Below are 19,671 nucleotides of genomic sequence, written 5' to 3' on the forward strand. Positions count from 1 at the left end.
CTGCAAACCGCCGTGGGGAAGAGACAAAAAACGCTGGAAGGCTTTCAGACATCAAGCATCGTCCGTCTTGGCTATCAACAATGAAAGACTTTTTTCTCTTCATTATGTCGATTTGCTTTAAAGCTGTTTCGAACACCAAAGCACCTGTCTGCTCCTCTGTCTGGTTTATTCTGCCTTTACTCCCATGCAGATGCAGTGTGCTCGTACGCGCTGAACAGACAGCTCTCATTATTGTCCTACATACAAGCCGGAGCCCTGGCTCTTTTATAGAGCATGGTTTCCTTTAGGTGAGCAAGTAAATAGATCAGCAACAGGGGGAAAAAACCCCACTTCCTGTCACATTTTAATTGCAGTGGTGAGATGAGGAATGGCGTTTTCTACTGATGTCATATTCAGTCATCCATCATTGCCTCTTCCATGGAGTGAACTTTAGGGAAAACTTAATTTTCCTCCCCAGTGAGGGCGGAGAAATGCCATTATAATGTGTTTTACTCTTCCTCTTCCTCCACCTCCATTTTCTCCTTCTGCCCCTTGTTTTTTTTTTCACAATTCCATTTCTTCTTTTCTCCTGATACTTTCTCCTGTCTCTTGTCACTTTGCTTCTTCCTCTCATTCATATTCTCTCTTTCAGCCACGGGGCGTTCAAGTTTCATTACGAGATAAAATGTATTCAAAGTGGGAGGCAGGCGGAGGGGAGAGGATGGAGAGATGGATGGATGCATAGCAGCCTGGTCAGAAAACACCTGAGGCTCTGTGTGTGTGCGTGTGTGTGTGTGTGTGTGCATGTGTGTGTGATGTAGTGAGAGAACAACTGTGTTTATCTATGCATATTTACTAAAAATTGGCATTTGTGCCTGTGAGCATTTCCCGTTTCTCTGTGTGACAGGATGTGTGTGTGTGTGTGTGTGTGTGTGTGTCCTATATGTTTACAGTGAGAATGTGTGTGAATGTGTTTGTTTGCCAGCAGCATGTGTTTGCATGTGAACACTCCTCTCTCCAATATTCCAGCTGTTTATGCGTACTATCTGAACAAACACACACACACACACACACAGAGTCATTTCAGTTTAAGCACAAAATAAAAACAAGCTTTTTGAAGGTTAGAGGACATTTAGCGTCATGATTCTTCTGTAACATATACTTCTGTTTGTAACCCTCTCAAGGTTATCCACTGCTGTTTAAGCCAATGATTTAATGTTTAATGTATGTAGTACTAATTCTGTCCAACAGGGGGCAGTGATGGCGCTATAGTTGTCCTGCGCTGCGTTATGCGGCAAGAAGAAGAGCTGCAGCGGAGCAGATAGCCAGCAAGCTAGAAGAAGAACACACCGAGCGCATGGTGTATCGGAAGAGAATACGAACCTTTTTTTCTAAGTGTTAAGGTTTTCATCGTTACAGACTATTAGGATTTGCTTACCACGCATCCTTTTTTTCCAATTGTTTTTTACTGTGTTGGGACATAGTGCGAGAGACAGTTGCTGGATACTCGATCGGCGATTGGAAGGCGAATCCAGTGGGGTTTCTTCCAGAGACGTATCGCTCCACCCAGAAGGACGGCGAACGAGGATTTTACTCATCTTTGCAGAAAAGCACTGGGCTTATCCACACACACACACACTACCCGGGTAGATTGACAAAGTTTTTCTCAGAGCTCTGAATTTATTTTATTATTATTCTTTTTTACTTCAACACCATATTTTACTTTTTTTCCTTTCCTCACCAAACCAGAGTGGTTGGTGGAGGTAGAACTGTGACAAGAGACATAAATGGACTAATACTAATATGGAAACTGAACTGACTGATTGAAGGGGGGATTATATTGGGTTTTTGTCTCATAAGTGTTGTTAACATTCTGCATATTATTGAAGTTGCTGATGAGACTGTTATGTGTTGTGTTGTAATAAATGCCATAGAGTGTTCTCTATAAGACAGCATAAGGAGGTGTTTTAGTTTTCTTGTTCCTCTTCTCCTCATTGAAAGTACCTAGAATATCCATGTCCCTAAGTTAATCAATTAAGGGATCGATTACAAAAGTTGGCGTGCCAGCCAGGAGGAGTAGATGGAAAATTAGTTTGAAAACACTTCCATTTAGCTGATTTTTGTTAGTCTTTGTTTAAAATTTCACAGCTGTTGGTTATTGAGTATTACCGTTTTTCACAATGTATGCAGAACAGGAATATGGTACTGATATGAAGAAGTGTCTATACATTGAAGGAATTACAGCAACAACTACTGATGATCAAATTACTGAATTTTGTATGCAATTTGGCTGTGTTGACAAAGTTCTTAGAGTAAGACAGACAGGGCAAGGTACTGGTGTTAAAGCCCTGGTGGAGTTTGAATCTGAAGAAACTGTCATAAAGTTGGCTTCCACCCTCCCTCTGTATCTTCCCAGCTTTTCAAACCCAGACATTATGTGGCGTGTAGATGGTGCCTGTAAAACTGCTCAGTCTTCAAAGACAATGTCACCCACACTTTTCCCACGCCAACAAAGTGACAGTTCTGGCTCAGAAAATGAACCAGATTCTGATAATAGTTGGACACCCCTGCTACGTAGACAGACTGCAAAGAATAAAGAGATTGAAGAGGTTGTAGCTGAAACCACTTCTAAAGTAAAAGGACAGAGAACGGTCTCCAAGCCAACTCACCCTGTCTCTCAACTAACATTAGACAGTGATGTGTACAACCCTCCTGAAGTCCAAAAGATAATCGTGGAGCATGTCATCAAAAGCGATGCCCCTCCCACTCCAAGTCAGGGCTCTAAAGGTCTTCGCCCATTTTCAGGAAGAGTTCCTAAACCCCAAAATGAAGTAGATTTTGAGACGTGGTCACTTCATGTGGAACTCATGATTCAAGATAATCTTCCACTTGATGTACAACGCCGTAAGATTCTTGAGAGCTTACTCCCCCCAGCTTCTGACTTGGTGAGGCAGCTTGGCCCACATGCGGCTCCTCGTGAATATGTCAAGCTTCTTGGCTCAGCTTATGGATTAGTTGAGGATGGGGAGGAAATTTTCGCAAGGTTTCTGAATACCCACCAGAACACAGGGGAAAAGGCATCTGAGTATCTTCAGCGGTTGCAGGTGTTGCTCACCACAGCTGCACAGAGGGGTGGTGTGAGGAGTTCAGAGACTGGGAAACACTTGCTGAGACAGTTTCGCTGTGGCTGCTGGGATCAGTCCCTCATCTTAGCATTGCAGTCTGAACTGAATTCAGATACAGCTCCTGATTTCTCTGATTTTCTTCTACAGTTACGGACTGAAGAAGATAGAAGGGCTGCAAAATTTGATCGAATGAACCGTCATTTAGGGGGTGCAAAAGCTAAATCATTCGTACGCATGCAGCTGGTCCCAGACATGTCTTCCACGCATGATGAGAATACCAGTGTACTTCAGACATACATCACTGAAACAGAGGATTTGAGGAGGCAGGTAACTGAGTTAAAAATGCAACTTAACAAAAAGAAAGAGCAAAGGAAACCAAAACATGCTGAAAACAGAAATCCCACCCTAAATGCCTCCGCTAGTATAACTCCAGTTGCAGTACAAGCCCAACAAATGGCACCTAAACCCAGACCAAAACCTTGGTTCTGTTTCAAGTGTGGTAATGATGGACATATAGCCAGAGAGTGTGAAGGTCCTCCAAATAAGATCTTGGTTGATCAGAAATACAAGGAGTTGAGGGAGAGGCAAAGAGAGTGGGAAGCCAAATATGGTCATTTAAACTGGACCGGGTCGCAGTGGAGGGACTGACTGCACCCAAGAATGAGCGAGGATGTCCCATAAGATTTCAGGACAAAGAAAAAGTCACATGTGAAAGCCATTCCCAAGCCCAATTACTCTTTGACTGTCTTCCAAAAAAGCTTATTGGCCCAAAGTGTACTGCAGCAGTCTCCATTGAAGGGAGTCAGTGTAACAGTCTACTTGATTCAGGTTCCCAAGTAACCACAGTATCCAAGTCATTTTATGACAGGAACCTTTCCAGTCAGAAAATCTTTGCCATCCAGGATCTGCTGGACATTGAAGGTGCTGGTGGTCAGGAAGTGCCTTATCTGGGATACATATCCACAACCATCCATTTCCCTAAAAGTGTCATGGGGAAATCAGCTGAAGTTGACACGCTTACTCTTGTAGTTCCTGATCACAGGACAAACATGGAAGTGCCCTTGCTGATAGGGACTAATACCCTGGATATTTTGTATGAAACAGTTGGCTTAGGAAAAGCTCAGCCAAATCATGTCTTACAGGAAAAAAACATCCATCACTCTCCACTGGTGAAGCATCTCTATCACAGGTTCAAAACCCGTCAAGACAATGGCAGAGTGGGGAAAGTGAAGCTGCAGAGCAAAAAGTGCATTACTGTTCCTGCAGGGAAAAAAATGGCCTTGAATGAATATGCAAGGAAGGTCACAACAACATCTGACACAACTCTGATGGTTGAGCCTCTAGAGTCAACCTTGCCTGGTGGGCTCTTGTTTTGCAGTTTTGTAATGACACGGCCTTCATGTTCATCATTTAAGGTCCCCGTTCTAGTTAAAAATGACACAGCACATGATATTAAAATACCTGCTGGCCAGGTTATTGCAGAACTCATCCTTCCAAAAGCTGTGTCATCCTTGACTGAAAGAACTGTCAAAACTCTGTCAGGTGACCAATATCCATCGGTTCCAGCTACAGCTGCATGCAACTCTGTATCTGTGTCTGACACAGGAACACTCACCTTTGACTTTGCTGAGTCAAGCTTATCTGAGGAGTGGAAAGAGAGAATAACAAAGAAATTAAACTCAGTTTCTGAAGTTTTTGCTCTTCACGATCTCGACTATGGCCACACTACTCAGATTAAGCACAGAATTCGACTCTCAGACCCATCTCCATTTAAACAAAGGCCCAGACCCATCCATCCTTCCGACTACGAGGCAGTCAGACTACATTTAAAAGAGCTTCAAGATGCGAACGTGAGTCAGAGAGCCCCTATGCCTCTCCCATTGTTGTGGTCAAGAAAAGAAATGGCAACATCAGATTATGCGTAGATTATCGCAAACTGAACAGTAAGACCATCAAAGACGCCTACGCTTTGCCCAACATTGAGGAATCTTTCTCAGCTTTGACTGGGTCCAAGTGGTTCTCCATCCTGGATCTGAAATCCGGCTATTATCAAGTGGAAGTCGAGGAAGAAGACAAATGTAAGACTGCTTTCGTGACACCCATGGGATTCTGGGAGTTTAACAGAATGCCCCAAGGAGTGACAAATGCTCCCAGTACCTTTCAGAGAGTCATGGAAAAGTGTATGGGCAGCATGAATTTGAGTGAAGTCTTGGTTTTTCTTGATGATGTCATCGTTTTCTCTGCGACACTTGAGGAGCATGAGGAACGACTGCTGAAGGTCCTCCACAGGATGAAAGAATTTGGTTTAAAGTTGTCGCCAGAAAAATGCCAGTTCTTCAGGACATCTGTCCAATATCTCGGCCATGTTGTATCCTCAGAAGGGGTCAAAACAGATCCAGCAAAAATAACTGCCCTCACTACCTGGCCAAGACCAGCTAACATCAAGGAGCTCAAGTCTTTCCTTGGGTTCGCTGGATATTATAGGAGGTTTATAAAAGACTATTCCAAGATCGCAAGACCCCTTAATGACTTAACAGCTGGTTACCTCCCACCAAAGAGAAAATCCAGTCTGTCTGGCCGAAACCATAAGGTTTCTACAAGTGTGGATCTCAAAAAGCCATTTAATGACAATTGGACCCCAGCCTGTGAAGATGCTTTTGAGACATTGATTCACAAGCTCACAACAGCCCCTGTTCTTGGGTTTGCCGATCCTAAGAAACATTATATTGTGCATACTGATGCAAGCACCCATGGACTCGGTGCAGCCTTATATCAAGAACAGGAGAGCAAGTTAAGGGTCATTGCCTATGCCAGTAGGGGCCTCTCCAGGTCCGAGCAAAGGTACCCTGCACATAAGCTTGAGTTCTTGTCTCTGAAGTGGGCCGTCACCGAGAAGTTTTTGGACTATCTCTATGGAGCAAAATTTACAGTGGTGACAGACAATAACCCACTCACATATGTCTTAACCTCTGCAAAATTGGACGCAGTAGGTCATCGTTGGTTGGCAGCTCTTTCCAGTTTTGATTTTGACATCCAGTATAGAGCTGGGAAGAACAACCAAGATGCTGACGGGCTTTCCAGACGTCCGCATCCACATGACTGTGATGCCTCTGATCAGAGTTCTACTGATGAGGAAAATCGCATTGAAAGCTTTATTGCACAGCTCTTACGCCGCAACAAAGGGCCTGATTTTCCAACTGAGGCAGTAAAGGCAGTATGCGAGAGACATCAGTGTTCTTCAACTCTCGAGGAGGAGGCAGCGGTGCCATCGCCTGCACGAGTAGAATGTTTGGCTATTGGAACCTCTGCAATACCAGCAGATTTCTGTCAAACTGATGTAGCTGGTTCGTGCCCCCTGCCGCAAATGTCTCTTCCCGATTGGGCGCGTGAGCAGAAATCAGATCCAGTCGTCAGCAGAGTAATGACTCTTGTACTTGCCGGAAAACGTCTCACCTACAAGGCAAGAAGGAACGAAGACAGAGAAGTTCAGTTAATGACAAGAATAATGGATCAGTTAGTTGTAATGGATGAGGTCTTATACCGAAAATGCATCATTCAAGGGGAACCCATGTATCAGCTCGTTCTTCCGCAAAGTTACAGAGAAGTTGCCCTTGACCAGCTCCACAATGCTGTGGGCCATCTGGGTGTTGATAGGACTCTGGACTTAGTCCGAGCTCGGTTCTATTGGCCCCGCATGACCATCGATGTAAATGACAAGGTCAGGACATGTGAAAGGTGTCTCAGAAGAAAGGCACAAGTTGAAAGGAGTGCTCCTTTGGTGAACATAAAAACTAATCGTCCCTTGCAGTTGGTCTGTATGGACTACCTTACATTGGAACCAGATGAGAGAGGGACTAAAAACATCTTGGTCATAACAGACCATTTTACTAAATACGCAGTTGCAGTTCTGACTCCTGATCAAAAAGCAAAGACTGTGGCAAAGGCCTTGTGGAGCAATTTTTTAATCCATTATGGATTTCCTGAGAGGTTGCACAGCGACCAGGGTCGTGATTTTGAGTCTGCCTTGATCAAAGATCTTTGCTCGCTGCTTGGGATAAAAAAGACGAGGACCATGCCCTACCATCCCCGCGGCAATCCTGTCGAGCGGTTCAATAGAACCCTTCTTCAAATGCTAGGGACGCTGGAGGAAGAAGATAAAGTTCGGTGGAGAGATTTTGTGCAGCCTTTAGTACACGCATACAACTGTACAAGGAATGATACCACAGGTTTCACTCCCTACCAGTTGATGTTTGGCAGACAACCGAGGCTCCCAATCGACATAGCATTTGGCCTATGCCCTGAAAGATCCAGCAGCCTCTCTCAATCTGAATATATCAAAAAGTTGAGAGAGAGTCTCGCAGAAAGCTAGCAGTTAGCCATTGAGCACAGTCAAAAGAGTGCTTTCCGGAACAAACAGAGGTTTGACAGCAAAGTGCGGGAATCCACCCTTGCCAAGGGAGATAGAGTCCTTTTAAGGAATGTTGGCATCAGGGGAAAGCACAAAATCGCTGATCAGTGGAGCCGAACCGTGTTCACTGTGATCAGACAGATTCAGGACTCGCCTGTTTTTGTGGTGGTGCCTGAAGGAGCAGATGGGCCTGAAAGAGTGCTACACAGAGATCTGCTCTTACCTTGTGGGTTTCTCCCACCCACTGTTGAAGAGACAGCACCCAAAGTAACAGTGTCACGGTCTAAACCTGCAAACTCACCACCAGTTGACACATTTGAGACTGATTCTTCAGGAACCAGCAATGAGGAGAGCACTGAAGATGAAGTTGAGTATTACTCTCTTCATTCTCTACCCTGTAATGAGCCTAATGTATTGCAAGATGGACTCCAAGAAGCCGACCAGATTGCAGTCACAGACAGACTGGCTGGAGTAAAAGTCCACGAAAAGTCAGCTACAGAAGACATTTTGGGACAGATAGATCAGCTTCACACTGTTGAATCTGAGTTGAGTCCAGAGCGCTCTACTCTAAATCCAGATGCTCACGAATTCCAGCCAGTGACAACCCAGAACGGAGATGATGAGAAGGACCAGGTTCAGGGGTCACTGCTGCATGAGATCAGTTCGGCTGAAGACAGCCAAATCTCTCTAAAGATGTCCCTAATCATGAAGAGGGTGTGGGACTAAGGAGGTCATCAAGGGAGAGATCAGCTCCAAAGAAGCTAACTTATCCAACGTTGGGAAATCCTTTGGTGACAGTCATGCACTCCATTCTCTCTGGGTTAGACCAAGCTTTCACCCAAGCATTCACCCTTGACAGTGTACCCAGCGTAGATCAACTAATGCCCGGGACTGCTGAAACAGTGTAAAGTTCCACATGCAAGGATACATGCGGCTTAAAGGGGGGAGAATGTAACCCTCTCAAGGTTATCCACTGCTGTTTAAGCCAATGATTTAATGTTTAATGTATGTAGTACTAATTCTGTCCAACAGGGGGCAGTGATGGCGCTATAGTTGTCCTGCGCTGCGTTATGCGGCAAGAAGAAGAGCTGCAGCGGAGCAGATAGCCAGCAAGCTAGAAGAAGAACACACCGAGCGCATGGTGTATCGGAAGAGAATACGAACCTTTTTTCTAAGTGTTAAGGTTTTTATCGTTACAGACTATTAGGATTTGCTTACCACGCATCCTTTTTTTCCAATTGTTTTTTACTGTGTTGGGACATAGTGCGAGAGACAGTTGCTGGATACTCGATCGGCGATTGGAAGGCGAATCCAGTGGGGTTTTTTCCAGAGACGTATCGCTCCACCCAGAAGGACGGCGAACGAGGATTTTACTCATCTTTGCAGATAAGCACTGGGCTTATCCACACACACACACACTACCCGGGTAGATTGACAAAGTTTTTCTCAGAGCTCTGAATTTATTTTATTATTATTCTTTTTTACTTCAACACCATATTTTACTTTTTTTTCCTTTCCTCACCAAACCAGAGTGGTTGGTGGAGGTAGAACTGTGACAAGAGACATAAATGGACTAATACTAATATGGAAACTGAACTGACTGATTGAAGGGGGGATTATATTGGGTTTTTGTCTCATAAGTGTTGTTAACATTCTGCATATTATTGAAGTTGCTGATGAGACTGTTATGTGTTGTGTTGTAATAAATGCCATAGAGTGTTCTCTATAAGACAGCATAAGGAGGTGTTTTAGTTTTCTTGTTCCTCTTCTCCTCATTGAAAGTACCTAGAATATCCATGTCCAAATGAGTAAAGTGGCGCAGCATCAGTTTTGTGACTGAACAGGTGACCTGATTACAAATATTATGCATTTGTAATCAGGCCACCTGATTACAAATACCTAATATGATGAGCGTGTGTTTTATAACACACGCCCGTAAAAAGGAAATATATATAGATATCATTCTATATTTATCCAGTCAATTATTATTTATAATTGTGAGAATTAGTGAGAAATTGCACAAAATTTTGTGCAGGATAACGCGTGTGTGTTATTGCTGCTGGAAGCACTTATTTATTTGGAATAACGGGGGAGATGTTCTCAGGACAGGTGTGTAGTCGGTGCAGGTGGATGCTCAGACCCTGCAGTGACCCTTCAGTCAGTCACCCTGATGTTTTTGGCTGTTGTGCTTAATTTGCGCCTATTCATAAATCTGGTTTTCAGTCAGGGTGTCACATTTTGATCTTCTTGACACCTCGGTGTCATTTTCATGTTTGAGGAGCTTCTTGTGGGATGAGGTCATAAGAAAAAATGACTGGACGCTGTGGTCAGAGACGAGTCGACGGCTTTCATTTCGTCAAAGCTGCTGTGTGTGGACGTTTCACTTGTTCTTTTTACTTTTTGTGTGGTTGTGCTAAATCTGTGATCTGAATAATTACACTTAACGAGTTCAAATCTGATATTGAACAAGCACATTAAAGTTTTTTTCTGTCTCCTAGAAAATGACCAGCTAGAGGCATCAGAGGTGGGATATATTTTGGGGATGATAGCTGGTAGAGGCTGGAAGAACTTCTTGACCATTGCTGTGTTCCACTGTAAATGATTAAATAAGCACAGTGGCCTCAGGGAAATATATTTTGCTAACCCCTCCATCCTCCTCACTTGAACATAATCTCTGCTATTTTGGGTCATTTGTTGAAATGCAGCATAAAACACCAATATGTGATTTTAATAAAGTGACTGCACAAAGGGCAGACACTGACGCAGTTTGGGATGAAATCAGTAAGACTCACACTTGACCTCAATGCTATGTAAAGGAGAAATTAATGAAACATTATTGAATCTTATTGGGTTTAAATTAATCTGTTTTAATGGGTAAAGTTTGCTGAAATACTTTTTTCTTCATTATGAGTGAACGTAGGTGCTTCCTGAGTAATGACGTCACGTTTTGAAATGCCAGTTGTTGTAAATTATGTAGGAGGCTGGCCTTTCCAAAGATGAAAAACAGCCACTGAGTTTGACAGTTTGCGTTTGCTGGAAGAGCACTGGATGCTTCATCTTCAGTAGCCGCTATTGTTCAGAGCCTGACCATGATTTCAGTCACACTCCTGCAGTCTGTCCTCTGAACATTTGAGTCACCGGTGACGTCCCGCAGTCAGCACAGGGGGGGGAGCACCAGTGTGTTGGAAAGTAGAGTTTGCAGAGCAATAAGAACTATGTGCACAGAAATATGCAGACACTTTTGTAATCACTGCAGAAAGCCTTCTTTTTTTTGATCAAACACCCAGAAATCATTAGAGGATATATTATAAAACCAAAACGATGTCATGTTGGCCTGTCATCCTCTTTCACTGGATTTCTCTGCAACATCCCCGCTGCATTGATTTAACGACCTCATTCAAATGAAAGAGGCTGCTGCACACTTTGACACACAGCTGAAGACGACCTCAAAGACGCCTGAAGAAGAAAGTTCATGCAGGAGCCATCTTAAAAGGTGGAGGAGAAACACCTCCACACCTAACGGCGCTCTGATTTCAGGGGGACCCACTCCAAATGTGACATTAATTGCTTTACCAAAAAATGTATCATCTTGTCTAATTATAGGCAGACAGTGAATTAAGTCTGCAGTAAATGAGTCGCTGGACCTTTCAGGGCTTTCTTTGCCAGCTTTTGACTGACAGGAGAACATGACAGGCTGGCAGCCGGCTGCCCGCAGGGAGACAGAAATCAATAGCAGGTCTGCAATGGCGACGGAGACGAGGTGACTCGGGCTTTATATCAATGGATTAGTGAGAGGTAGCGATGAAAATGTGAAAGAGATTAAAAAGGGAGGAAAATAAAAATGTGAGCAGCAACGTGCGTGTTTCAGTTCCTGTGTGTGTTCTGTGCGTGATCTTTCCTGTTTGCTGCCCTCGTGCAGATGGAGTGTTTGCAGAGTGTGTGTGTGTGCGTGCGCGCGCGCGTGCAAGACAGAGATGGTCATCTCCTCAATAAATCGGCGTGTGATTTAATGGCGTGTTGTGATGTGCTGCCGTTAGCTTGACACTTTTAATCATCTTGAGGGAAATGTAGATAGTCATTTGAGATTAGTGGACACACACGCGCGCACACACACACACACACACACACACTGTTAAAACAGGTCGATTCAGTTTTATTAAAAAACACTTTTCCATCACGGCTTCACCTTTAAAACGTTTTTTTCTTCATATTCAGAACGTTTTCTAAGATTGTTTTTTTTTTATTTCTGTGTGGATTAAAGACGGAGGCCGTTGTGTTAACATTAAAATCAAAGAAATGTTTTGACACTTTTTTTTATTGTTTTAACTGCAGTAAAAAAAAAAAAAAAAACTGTTTCCTTGCATTATTTATTATTTAATTTATCACAAAAAAAGCATATTTTCACTACTTAATGTTAATACTTGGATAGAAAAATATGAAATATATGTGAAAATATATACAAAGAGTTAGGGTTAATTTTATGTGATTTATGTGTGTAATTAACAATATTATGAGCTCTCACATGAAGTGCCTGTGACAGAGAAAATGCTTCAGTCCTTCATGTTCCATCATCTGAGGCTTTCCTCTCTGGTGCTTTTGTTGTGAAATACTTATTTTGGCAGTATGAATAAGTTACTCCAGAGCGGAGGCCCTGGCAGACTGATCCTGCAAAGTCTGAAATTACTTTCACTCAAATGACCCCAGAACACCAAACACAGGAGCTGGTAATATATTAAATAGAGATTAAACGAGCTGCTTTGGCCACAGAAGGAGACACCAAAGTTCTTCTTTGTTTCCTCACATGGAGATAATAAATCATACAACACTTCAATAGTGTGCTTTATAAGACTTTCAGTGCTTCACACAAATATACATGCCTGTATGTTGTTCTTCTGAAGGTTAACATGGATTTAAAGCATTAAAAGGATTTCTGACTCGTAAAGAAAACTTTTGTAACCGTGAAACGAACCTCTGGTCATTTTGATCAAAGCACTCGTGATTCGTATGGTTTTGGAAAGCCCTGCAGTTAAAGTGTTCTTTGTAAACCACAGTGCAGTGATGCCATACTCTTTAAAATAGGCCACATGAATGGGAACGACTGTGTGTAGGGGGATATTCAGCTTTACGTTCAGTAAAACGATGCGCTGTGCTCCAGCCTGCAGTAATCATTCTGCAGCGTTGGCTTTCTGCAGCACTGTGCAATCACATTAGAAAGGTGTTCTTCATAAGACAGGCCACTCGGATAAGCATAAATCTACATAGCAGCAATTTTTTGCCCTCAATAAAAAAGTTAAATAACCGCAATATGCTCCGACCTGCAGTCGTCACATTAAAGTGTCACCTCTCTGAAGCACTGTGCAATCATATTACGAGCCGTCCTCCGTGAAAACGGGCGCTCGCATGGACGTAAATCTGCGGAGATGGACTGAATCTGTGGGAGGACGGAGAGCCCAGAACCTGGCCTAACAGTAATCTGCATAAAGTATCTGCAAGGAGGTGGCTCCTGTGGAAACTCAACATCCCACAACAGAAGGAGCAGAGCAGAGCCTCCAATCTGATGGTGGCCGTGGAGAGGCACGAGCCCCAACCTGCTGACTCGATTCTGCTGAACACGCTGGAAGTAAAACGTCCCCACCCGCCATCTTCCTCCTCTTTCTCCATCCTATCTGGTCTCTAGTCTTCCCCTCCGCCTCCATCTCCTCCGTGTGCTCGGCTTTGTTAGACTCCTTCTTTCCTCTGCCGTCATCACCTCCTCTTTGTTCCCTTGTACACAGACTTCCTTCTTTGCTGTCTCTTCTATAGCATTCTTGTCTCTTCCTCTAATCATCCTTTCCTTCCCTCCTCTTTGCTCTCCTTTCATTTAGTCTGTCCACTCCTACTATCATATTATTTTACTACTTATTATTTAGTGTCTCTTTCTAAATCATTTAATTTTTCCTCTGACATATTCTTCCAATCCTATCCCTTTCTTCTGTTCTTCTAATATTCTCCTCTCGCTTTGACATTAATCATTTTTCTTCTAAAACTGACATTTCCACCAATTCTGTCTGCAGCCAAAAAAATCACCGCTACATACGCCTTTGTAGCAAAAATGCACGACATGTCTTCACAGCACTGCTGTAGGTCTTCTACATGACCGTGCTGCTTTATGTTGATTAGCGATTAAAATGAAGGATAACCTACAGGTGGAGGAGGGTCTGTGCGTCCAAAAAGGGGGAAATCCCATCATTTAGAGACTGAAGTGGGCAAGCAGCTCATGGCTGACTCACAAAAATTACAAACGAAGCAGCTGCAGCATGAATAAGACATTAAAATATGACTGCAGCTCGGACCCAAGTTAATGTCCGACCTACATTCTTTGATTTCCTGTCCAGCACGTCTGTGAACTGGAATTTTTCTCCTGCTATTTGAACAATAAAAAGAGAAATGATTTCTTATCAGCTCTGCACTTTTATATATTCATTTTATTTATTTTTAGCACCAAGCCAGAGTGTAAGTTATGCATCTCAGCAGCCCGGAGGCAGACAGGCTGCTGCCTGCTAATATAAACGCTGTCTCCTGTGACGCTGACAGTACTGGAAGGAGGTAATTGGGGTCTTTAGTCTGCAAATGGCGTCTCTCTCAATGGCGTTATTCACCCAGAGAAATCAGACGCAAGAGGGTCGCATCTGCTGTCCACTGCCGAGGTCGTGTTTTGCCGCGCTCGTCGTTAGATGGCCGGTTAACTTTTTGGAGGAATAGGACCTCGGCCTTATTTCCTCGGTCTTGTTGCTATAGCGATCAGGAATATCCAGCTGAAAAATAATGACGTTTCTTTAACCTGCGCTGCACTCTGCAGACTCCGTCTGGCAGCATCGAGCAATAAGATTACCCAGTGCGTAACCTCTGCTGTTTGCTCCACCGCCAACTGTAATTGTCTGGAAAGTCCTGCAGCAGTAATTTGTAGGACGGACCCTGTGAGCGGATTGTGTATGTGGCTTTCTATCACCGCTTAGAGTCTGTGCATGCAAATTAGGGCCACGCAGATATTAGTTACAACTGACAGGAGCCACTGTGTTAAAGGGCCTGCTGTGCTACCAGAATTAGCATCTTCAGCTAGGAGGACAAATGAGATGAGAGCGATCCTTTAACGCAGGGCAAACGGGGAGAAAGGTTACAAAGCTGTTGTAGTCCGTGCTCTACTCTAGACTTCATTTTACTTTTTATTTTCTGCACACTAAAGGTACACAATAAAAAATCTGTAAAATGAAGGAACTGTTTTTCTGATAATGAATTTTACAATTTACATAAACCTCTGTAAAAACAACATAATGGCAGAAAATTACCAGGACACAGGCTGCTGTGCAGTACTGCACATTCCTGCATTACATAAGGACGGCGGGTAGAATACAACACTGCTACACACCCTACTACATGTGCCATTAAATGAGTCACAAGGATGACAAAATAAATCATTCTTATAGCTGAGTTTGGAAAAACACTTTAAAAATGTTCTGTGTGAAATTTTAATGCTGGTTGTGTATCTGAATGAACCAGAACGTCAAGTTCACTGATATGAAAACACAAGTTTGAAAGCTCACATAATATTAAAAACTGACAGTTTTCTTGTCTTAGACAAAGTCCATTTTTTGAGTGGCTCCATGTCTTTGTCATTTAGTACAAACTGTTCTTATAGTGCTGTGATGAATGCAGTTTAAACACTAGGCGAAGGACAGGTTTGCTGGTGTGATCACCAAAGTGTCTACATTTGTCTGTGTCAGGGAGGGAAAAAAAGGTTTTCTATTGTCAGACACAACTGTCTGCAAACAATCATGGCTGACACTAAAGGAAAAACATCTGTCAGGTCAAAAGTGCACGCCTAAAATATTTCAAATATACTGAAATGCAGTTTTCTTAGTTATTTCTAGACATTTTCTGGTAAAACCTCCAGCAAAACATTTTAACCAAAAAGCATTTCCCTCATGTTCCTAATGGTGTCAACATCTGGAAAATGCCTCGTCGTTGCATTAAAGACAAATGATCACAAACGGTGGTGAGGGAAGAGCAGAAGTAGAAAATAGAAAAAAGGGAAAAAGAAACAGGAAAAGGGAAAGTACCTTTCTTGTGAGTAGCTTCATTTTTGGAGCCTTTGGGGTCTAATAAAAAAAAGATGAGAATTAAACACAGCATATACTAACAACACGTTACCAACTACACGTTGTTTGTCCTCGTTAAGGAAAACAACCGCGTTGTCTATCAAGGAGCGAACAAGACAGCAAGGCTCGATTATCTACGGTGTCGCAACACTCTGCCAACACTCGGCCGGGGTGAGTGTGTGGCAGCGGGGGAGACTTGGGGAGGGGCGGGAGGAGGGGGGCAACATACTGTGAAGGCAATAGCAGGAAGGAGGGATGCATGAGACTGTAGAGAAACAATCTACTGCCATACTGCAGCGGGCAGGACAGGAGAGGCGATGCGCTGAGATGAAGAGGAGAGTTGCAATGCAGTTCTGTCAAGAGGAGCTGAAGTAAAACTAGCAAAATGCACTACAGGAGATGCAAGAGGCCAGAGAGAAAGAGGAGGAAGAGGAGGAGGGCGGGGAGGTGCAAAGACTACATGTCAAACTGGCTTCATTTAGATTTTTCCCTTATCTGGACTGTTTTGACCTCGGTCATTTTGGGCAAAGGGTAGACGGTGACTTACACATTTCACAACAACTCAAATAAAACAAAGCAGCCGATTCTCGGTCCCCATCGATATTTCGACTGGCAGCAGAAATGGCACTAACCCCAAAAGGACGGTAAATGTCGCCAATCTGAGATGTGATTCCAATTCCTTCCGATTAATATGAAGTCATTTGGCTGAAATGGAGCCCATCTGATGACAAAAGGTCCTACTCAACCCCAAGAAAGTACAGCCTCTCACAAACGGGCCACATTATATCGTAGCTGAGAAAAGAGAACTTTTAGTCTGCACAAGGCTGATTGATAGTGGACAAAATGCCAACCTGCTAATTCAAGGAATCAGAAGTTAAAGCCGAACGATTCATTTGCTCTGAGGTCCTTTCCCCCGTTCGCCTTGAAAAGATAAAGACTTAGCCCGATGTGCCACTGAACGTCAGCGGCTCATCGGATTGGTCCTAAAAAAAGTTTAAGAAGGAAACAAGTAGAGATTTTCTTCATCAGCACATGCTCACAGCTAAACTGTGATTTAACACCAGCCGTCTAATTTTCTGCAAATCAAAGACTTCCAAATCAGACATAACGTCAGAGTCGACCTTCAGGTATTAAACGGTTCTCATGCACTCAACAGCAAACACATTTCTTTCAAGCTATTAAAATTTTCTCTTCCAGTTACTCAGAATTATGAACAGAGGCCAACAAAATGTCCTATCGATACACGCCGAGGAGACTGTCTTCCTTTCGTAGCTCATGTTTGTTGATCGATGTCGTATTTTGTCTTCGAACTGCACTGAACTAAGAAAACCGGGCCCATCCTGCTTTGCTGTACTTGACAACTGCCAATGTGAAGGATGGCAACTACACCCAGTAGAAGTCTGCAAGCGATATTGTAATCTGTCACTGTCAGCCTGGAAAAAAAAGGGAAACGGCTTCTAAGATAGATGGAAAGTATTCGTCGTGACCATGAACTGTTGTAGACAGGTGACTTAAACTCTATAATCTGCCCGAATCCACCAAAGGCAATTTTTCCTCCCTCCTCTGTGCACGACAGTCTCTCCGTGTCAGGACTAAGCTTGGGCTTAGCCTCGCGGCCAGGCGGCCTGTCGAACATCTGAGGACCTGATCCTGGCATTAATACCACAGCAGCTTTGGTTTTTTTGGACTTTTGCTTTTCCAGCAGAGGGGATCTCGTAACGCAAGCTAATTACTAGCACTGTGCACAATCAATTCTCCTGTAGCAGCAAAGGTACAGAAATGAAACCAGAGGAAAAGAAAAAAGCTCGCCTCTGCCTTCGAAGCAAAGATGCTTTGTCAGACAAATACAGGGTTTCCCCCGAATGCTTTTCTCTCTACTTATACCCCAGGGTCCCTCCATCAGCTGAATGTTGGACGCATCTGCCACGTAAAGCCCGAGAACAGCAGCCCGCGGCCTGATTGTGTGGCGGAAGTGAACAATTACACGCCAACCTCTCCATCAGGCTATTTAAATGGATTTGGTGGGCTTAAACCTTTTTTCCTCTGGCTAGTAATTAGAGGTGCGACGGGATGGCGCAGGAGGACCGAATGGCCCTTTATAAGGCAGTATTCCCCTCCTTATAAACTTATTAGCCACGGACCGGTGGACTGCAGAGGGAGGAAGACAGAGTAATGTACCCGTCAACTCCTTTTACACATCTCAGAGTGGCTGTGTGCAGCCTGAAGCTAAAGAAGGTTTTTGCTATCTGAGGATCAAGAGGAAACAATAACTATGTGAGCTATTTAAAGCAAACAGAAGAGGAGGGGAATTCATTCATTTCGACAACATGGCTCATTTGACAGTGCTCTAATTACCAGCTTGATCATTTCCTGTTTGGCTCACAATAATGAACAGATTTAAACTTTTGACTGCAGAAATTAGTCCGAGCACTCTCATTCGCCTCTTTCCTCCACCTCTTAGACTCCTCTCGGTCCGTTTTGGTGCCCTCACCATCCTATTCAATATTCCTCTCTTCGCTGCCCTTGCCATTCTGCCTCCTCCTGCTAGACGCTCAACTGTGATCAATATTTTTGTCATAACTCTGGGGAGAGCCACCTCTGTGATGACATTAAAATTCCTCTCTCCTTGCAATATATCCCTCATCCAAATTTCCTGGCTTGGAAAGGAGAGGGCCGTTACCTTGAATACTAAGAGAGCCACAAGACCTTCCTCTGGGCGAGAATGCCCACTCACCCGAGCAGATTTCAGCGCTTGCATCCTTGTAGAGTTGTGAAAAAAAGAGGAGGGTGTAGATATTGTAGTTTGCGTCCCAGAGCTGCTTATTCAAGACTGCTGCAAGTGTAATACATAACTGAGGAACACTGGGTCCGCTGGGAACTGTGTTAGCATCAGCGTTCCAGCTCTGAGCGAGCACAAATCTGTTCTGTGTGCAGTGCGACACCCTGCATTTCACTTCTGCCACCTGCACTTCTTCCTAATCTCCCATCGTGGGCAAAATCCCTCCAACTTGGTCGGCCATTTGTGTCTTTCTCTTTGTCTTTCTCTCCCCCCACTCGCTCTCCCATCCATTTTTCCCCCTGCAGCCATTCCTCCATCCTACGCTCATTACCTTATGCCCATTAATCCCATTAAGTAGCCATTAAACAAGTGCTGATAACACCAAATGAACGTCAAGCTCCGACAGCTAATAACTAAAGTCCCACCTCGGCACGTTCAACTCCAGCAAGGAGAGAAGGAGGAGGAGGGAGTCGCACAACACAAGAGAAGCAAAGAGTTGTGTAGCTTTGTGCAGCAACAGCTCCTCCAGCTGTGCAAGGACAAAGTGAGAAGGAGAAGGAAAAGAATCTCTCGTCCTCTGTGCATATTTACTCAGGTCCACCGAAGCAAAGTGACGCAGTGATGAATTTTCAGTGAGAGGTCTTTGATATCAGGAGGAGGGAGCTTTGCCAAACAAAATAAAAGGACTGTTTCAAGGAGCAAACACGAGCTATGAGCAACAACGGGGGCCGCTCAAGAGTGCAGAAGATGAAAACCTGCTGAAGCACAGATCTTAAAGCTGGTGACACACTCAGTGTCTTCTCAGGCAAAAAGCCCTGCCTTGCAAACACGGGGGGGGGGGGGGGGGGGGGGGGGGGGGGGGGGGGGGGGGGGGGGGGGGGGGGGGGGGGGGGGGGGGGGGGGGGGGGGGGGGGGGGGGGGGGGGGGGGGGGGGGGGGGGGGGGGGGGGGGGGGGGGGGGGGGGGGGGGGGGGGGGTGGGGGGGGGGGGGGGAGGGGGGTGGGGGGGGTTTGGTTCGCCAGCGGCCTGTTCAGGTCGAGACTGAAACCAGGAGCTTGGTCCGAGTCATTGGCCTTGCTGCTGCTCGGCTTGAGGATGAGAAGGACAAGGTTATGGTGGAGAGGGAGAGGAGAGTCGCAGTTGTAGTCGGCGCCATTCATCAAGCGTGCACGAAGACACACACTTGGACACAAGAAGAATTACACAAACCCTCCTCTCCCTCATTGGTTCCCTCGCTAACCCCCCA

The 19,671-nt window shown here is 44.4% G+C and overlaps 1 protein-coding gene across 4 annotated transcripts in view; it reads right to left on the reverse strand.

Moving 5' to 3' along the window:
* The window catches only part of glra1 (glycine receptor, alpha 1), a 135,159-nt gene that overhangs the window by 85,092 nt on the left and 30,396 nt on the right, over positions 1-19,671 (reverse strand). For 2 of the 4 annotated variants that reach the window (XM_085182943.1, XM_085182951.1), the window contains exon 4: positions 15,609-15,647. The exons of the other annotated variants lie outside the window; for them this stretch is intronic. In XM_085182943.1, coding sequence (XP_085039069.1) covers positions 15,609-15,647 — 39 coding nt within the window. The remainder of the gene's footprint in view (positions 1-15,608; positions 15,648-19,671) is intronic. 4 annotated transcript variants of the gene reach the window in all.

This window comes from Neolamprologus multifasciatus, chromosome 2 (genome assembly GCF_963576455.1).
Source record: "Neolamprologus multifasciatus chromosome 2, fNeoMul1.2, whole genome shotgun sequence".
Lineage (NCBI taxonomy): Eukaryota > Metazoa > Chordata > Actinopteri > Cichliformes > Cichlidae > Neolamprologus > Neolamprologus multifasciatus.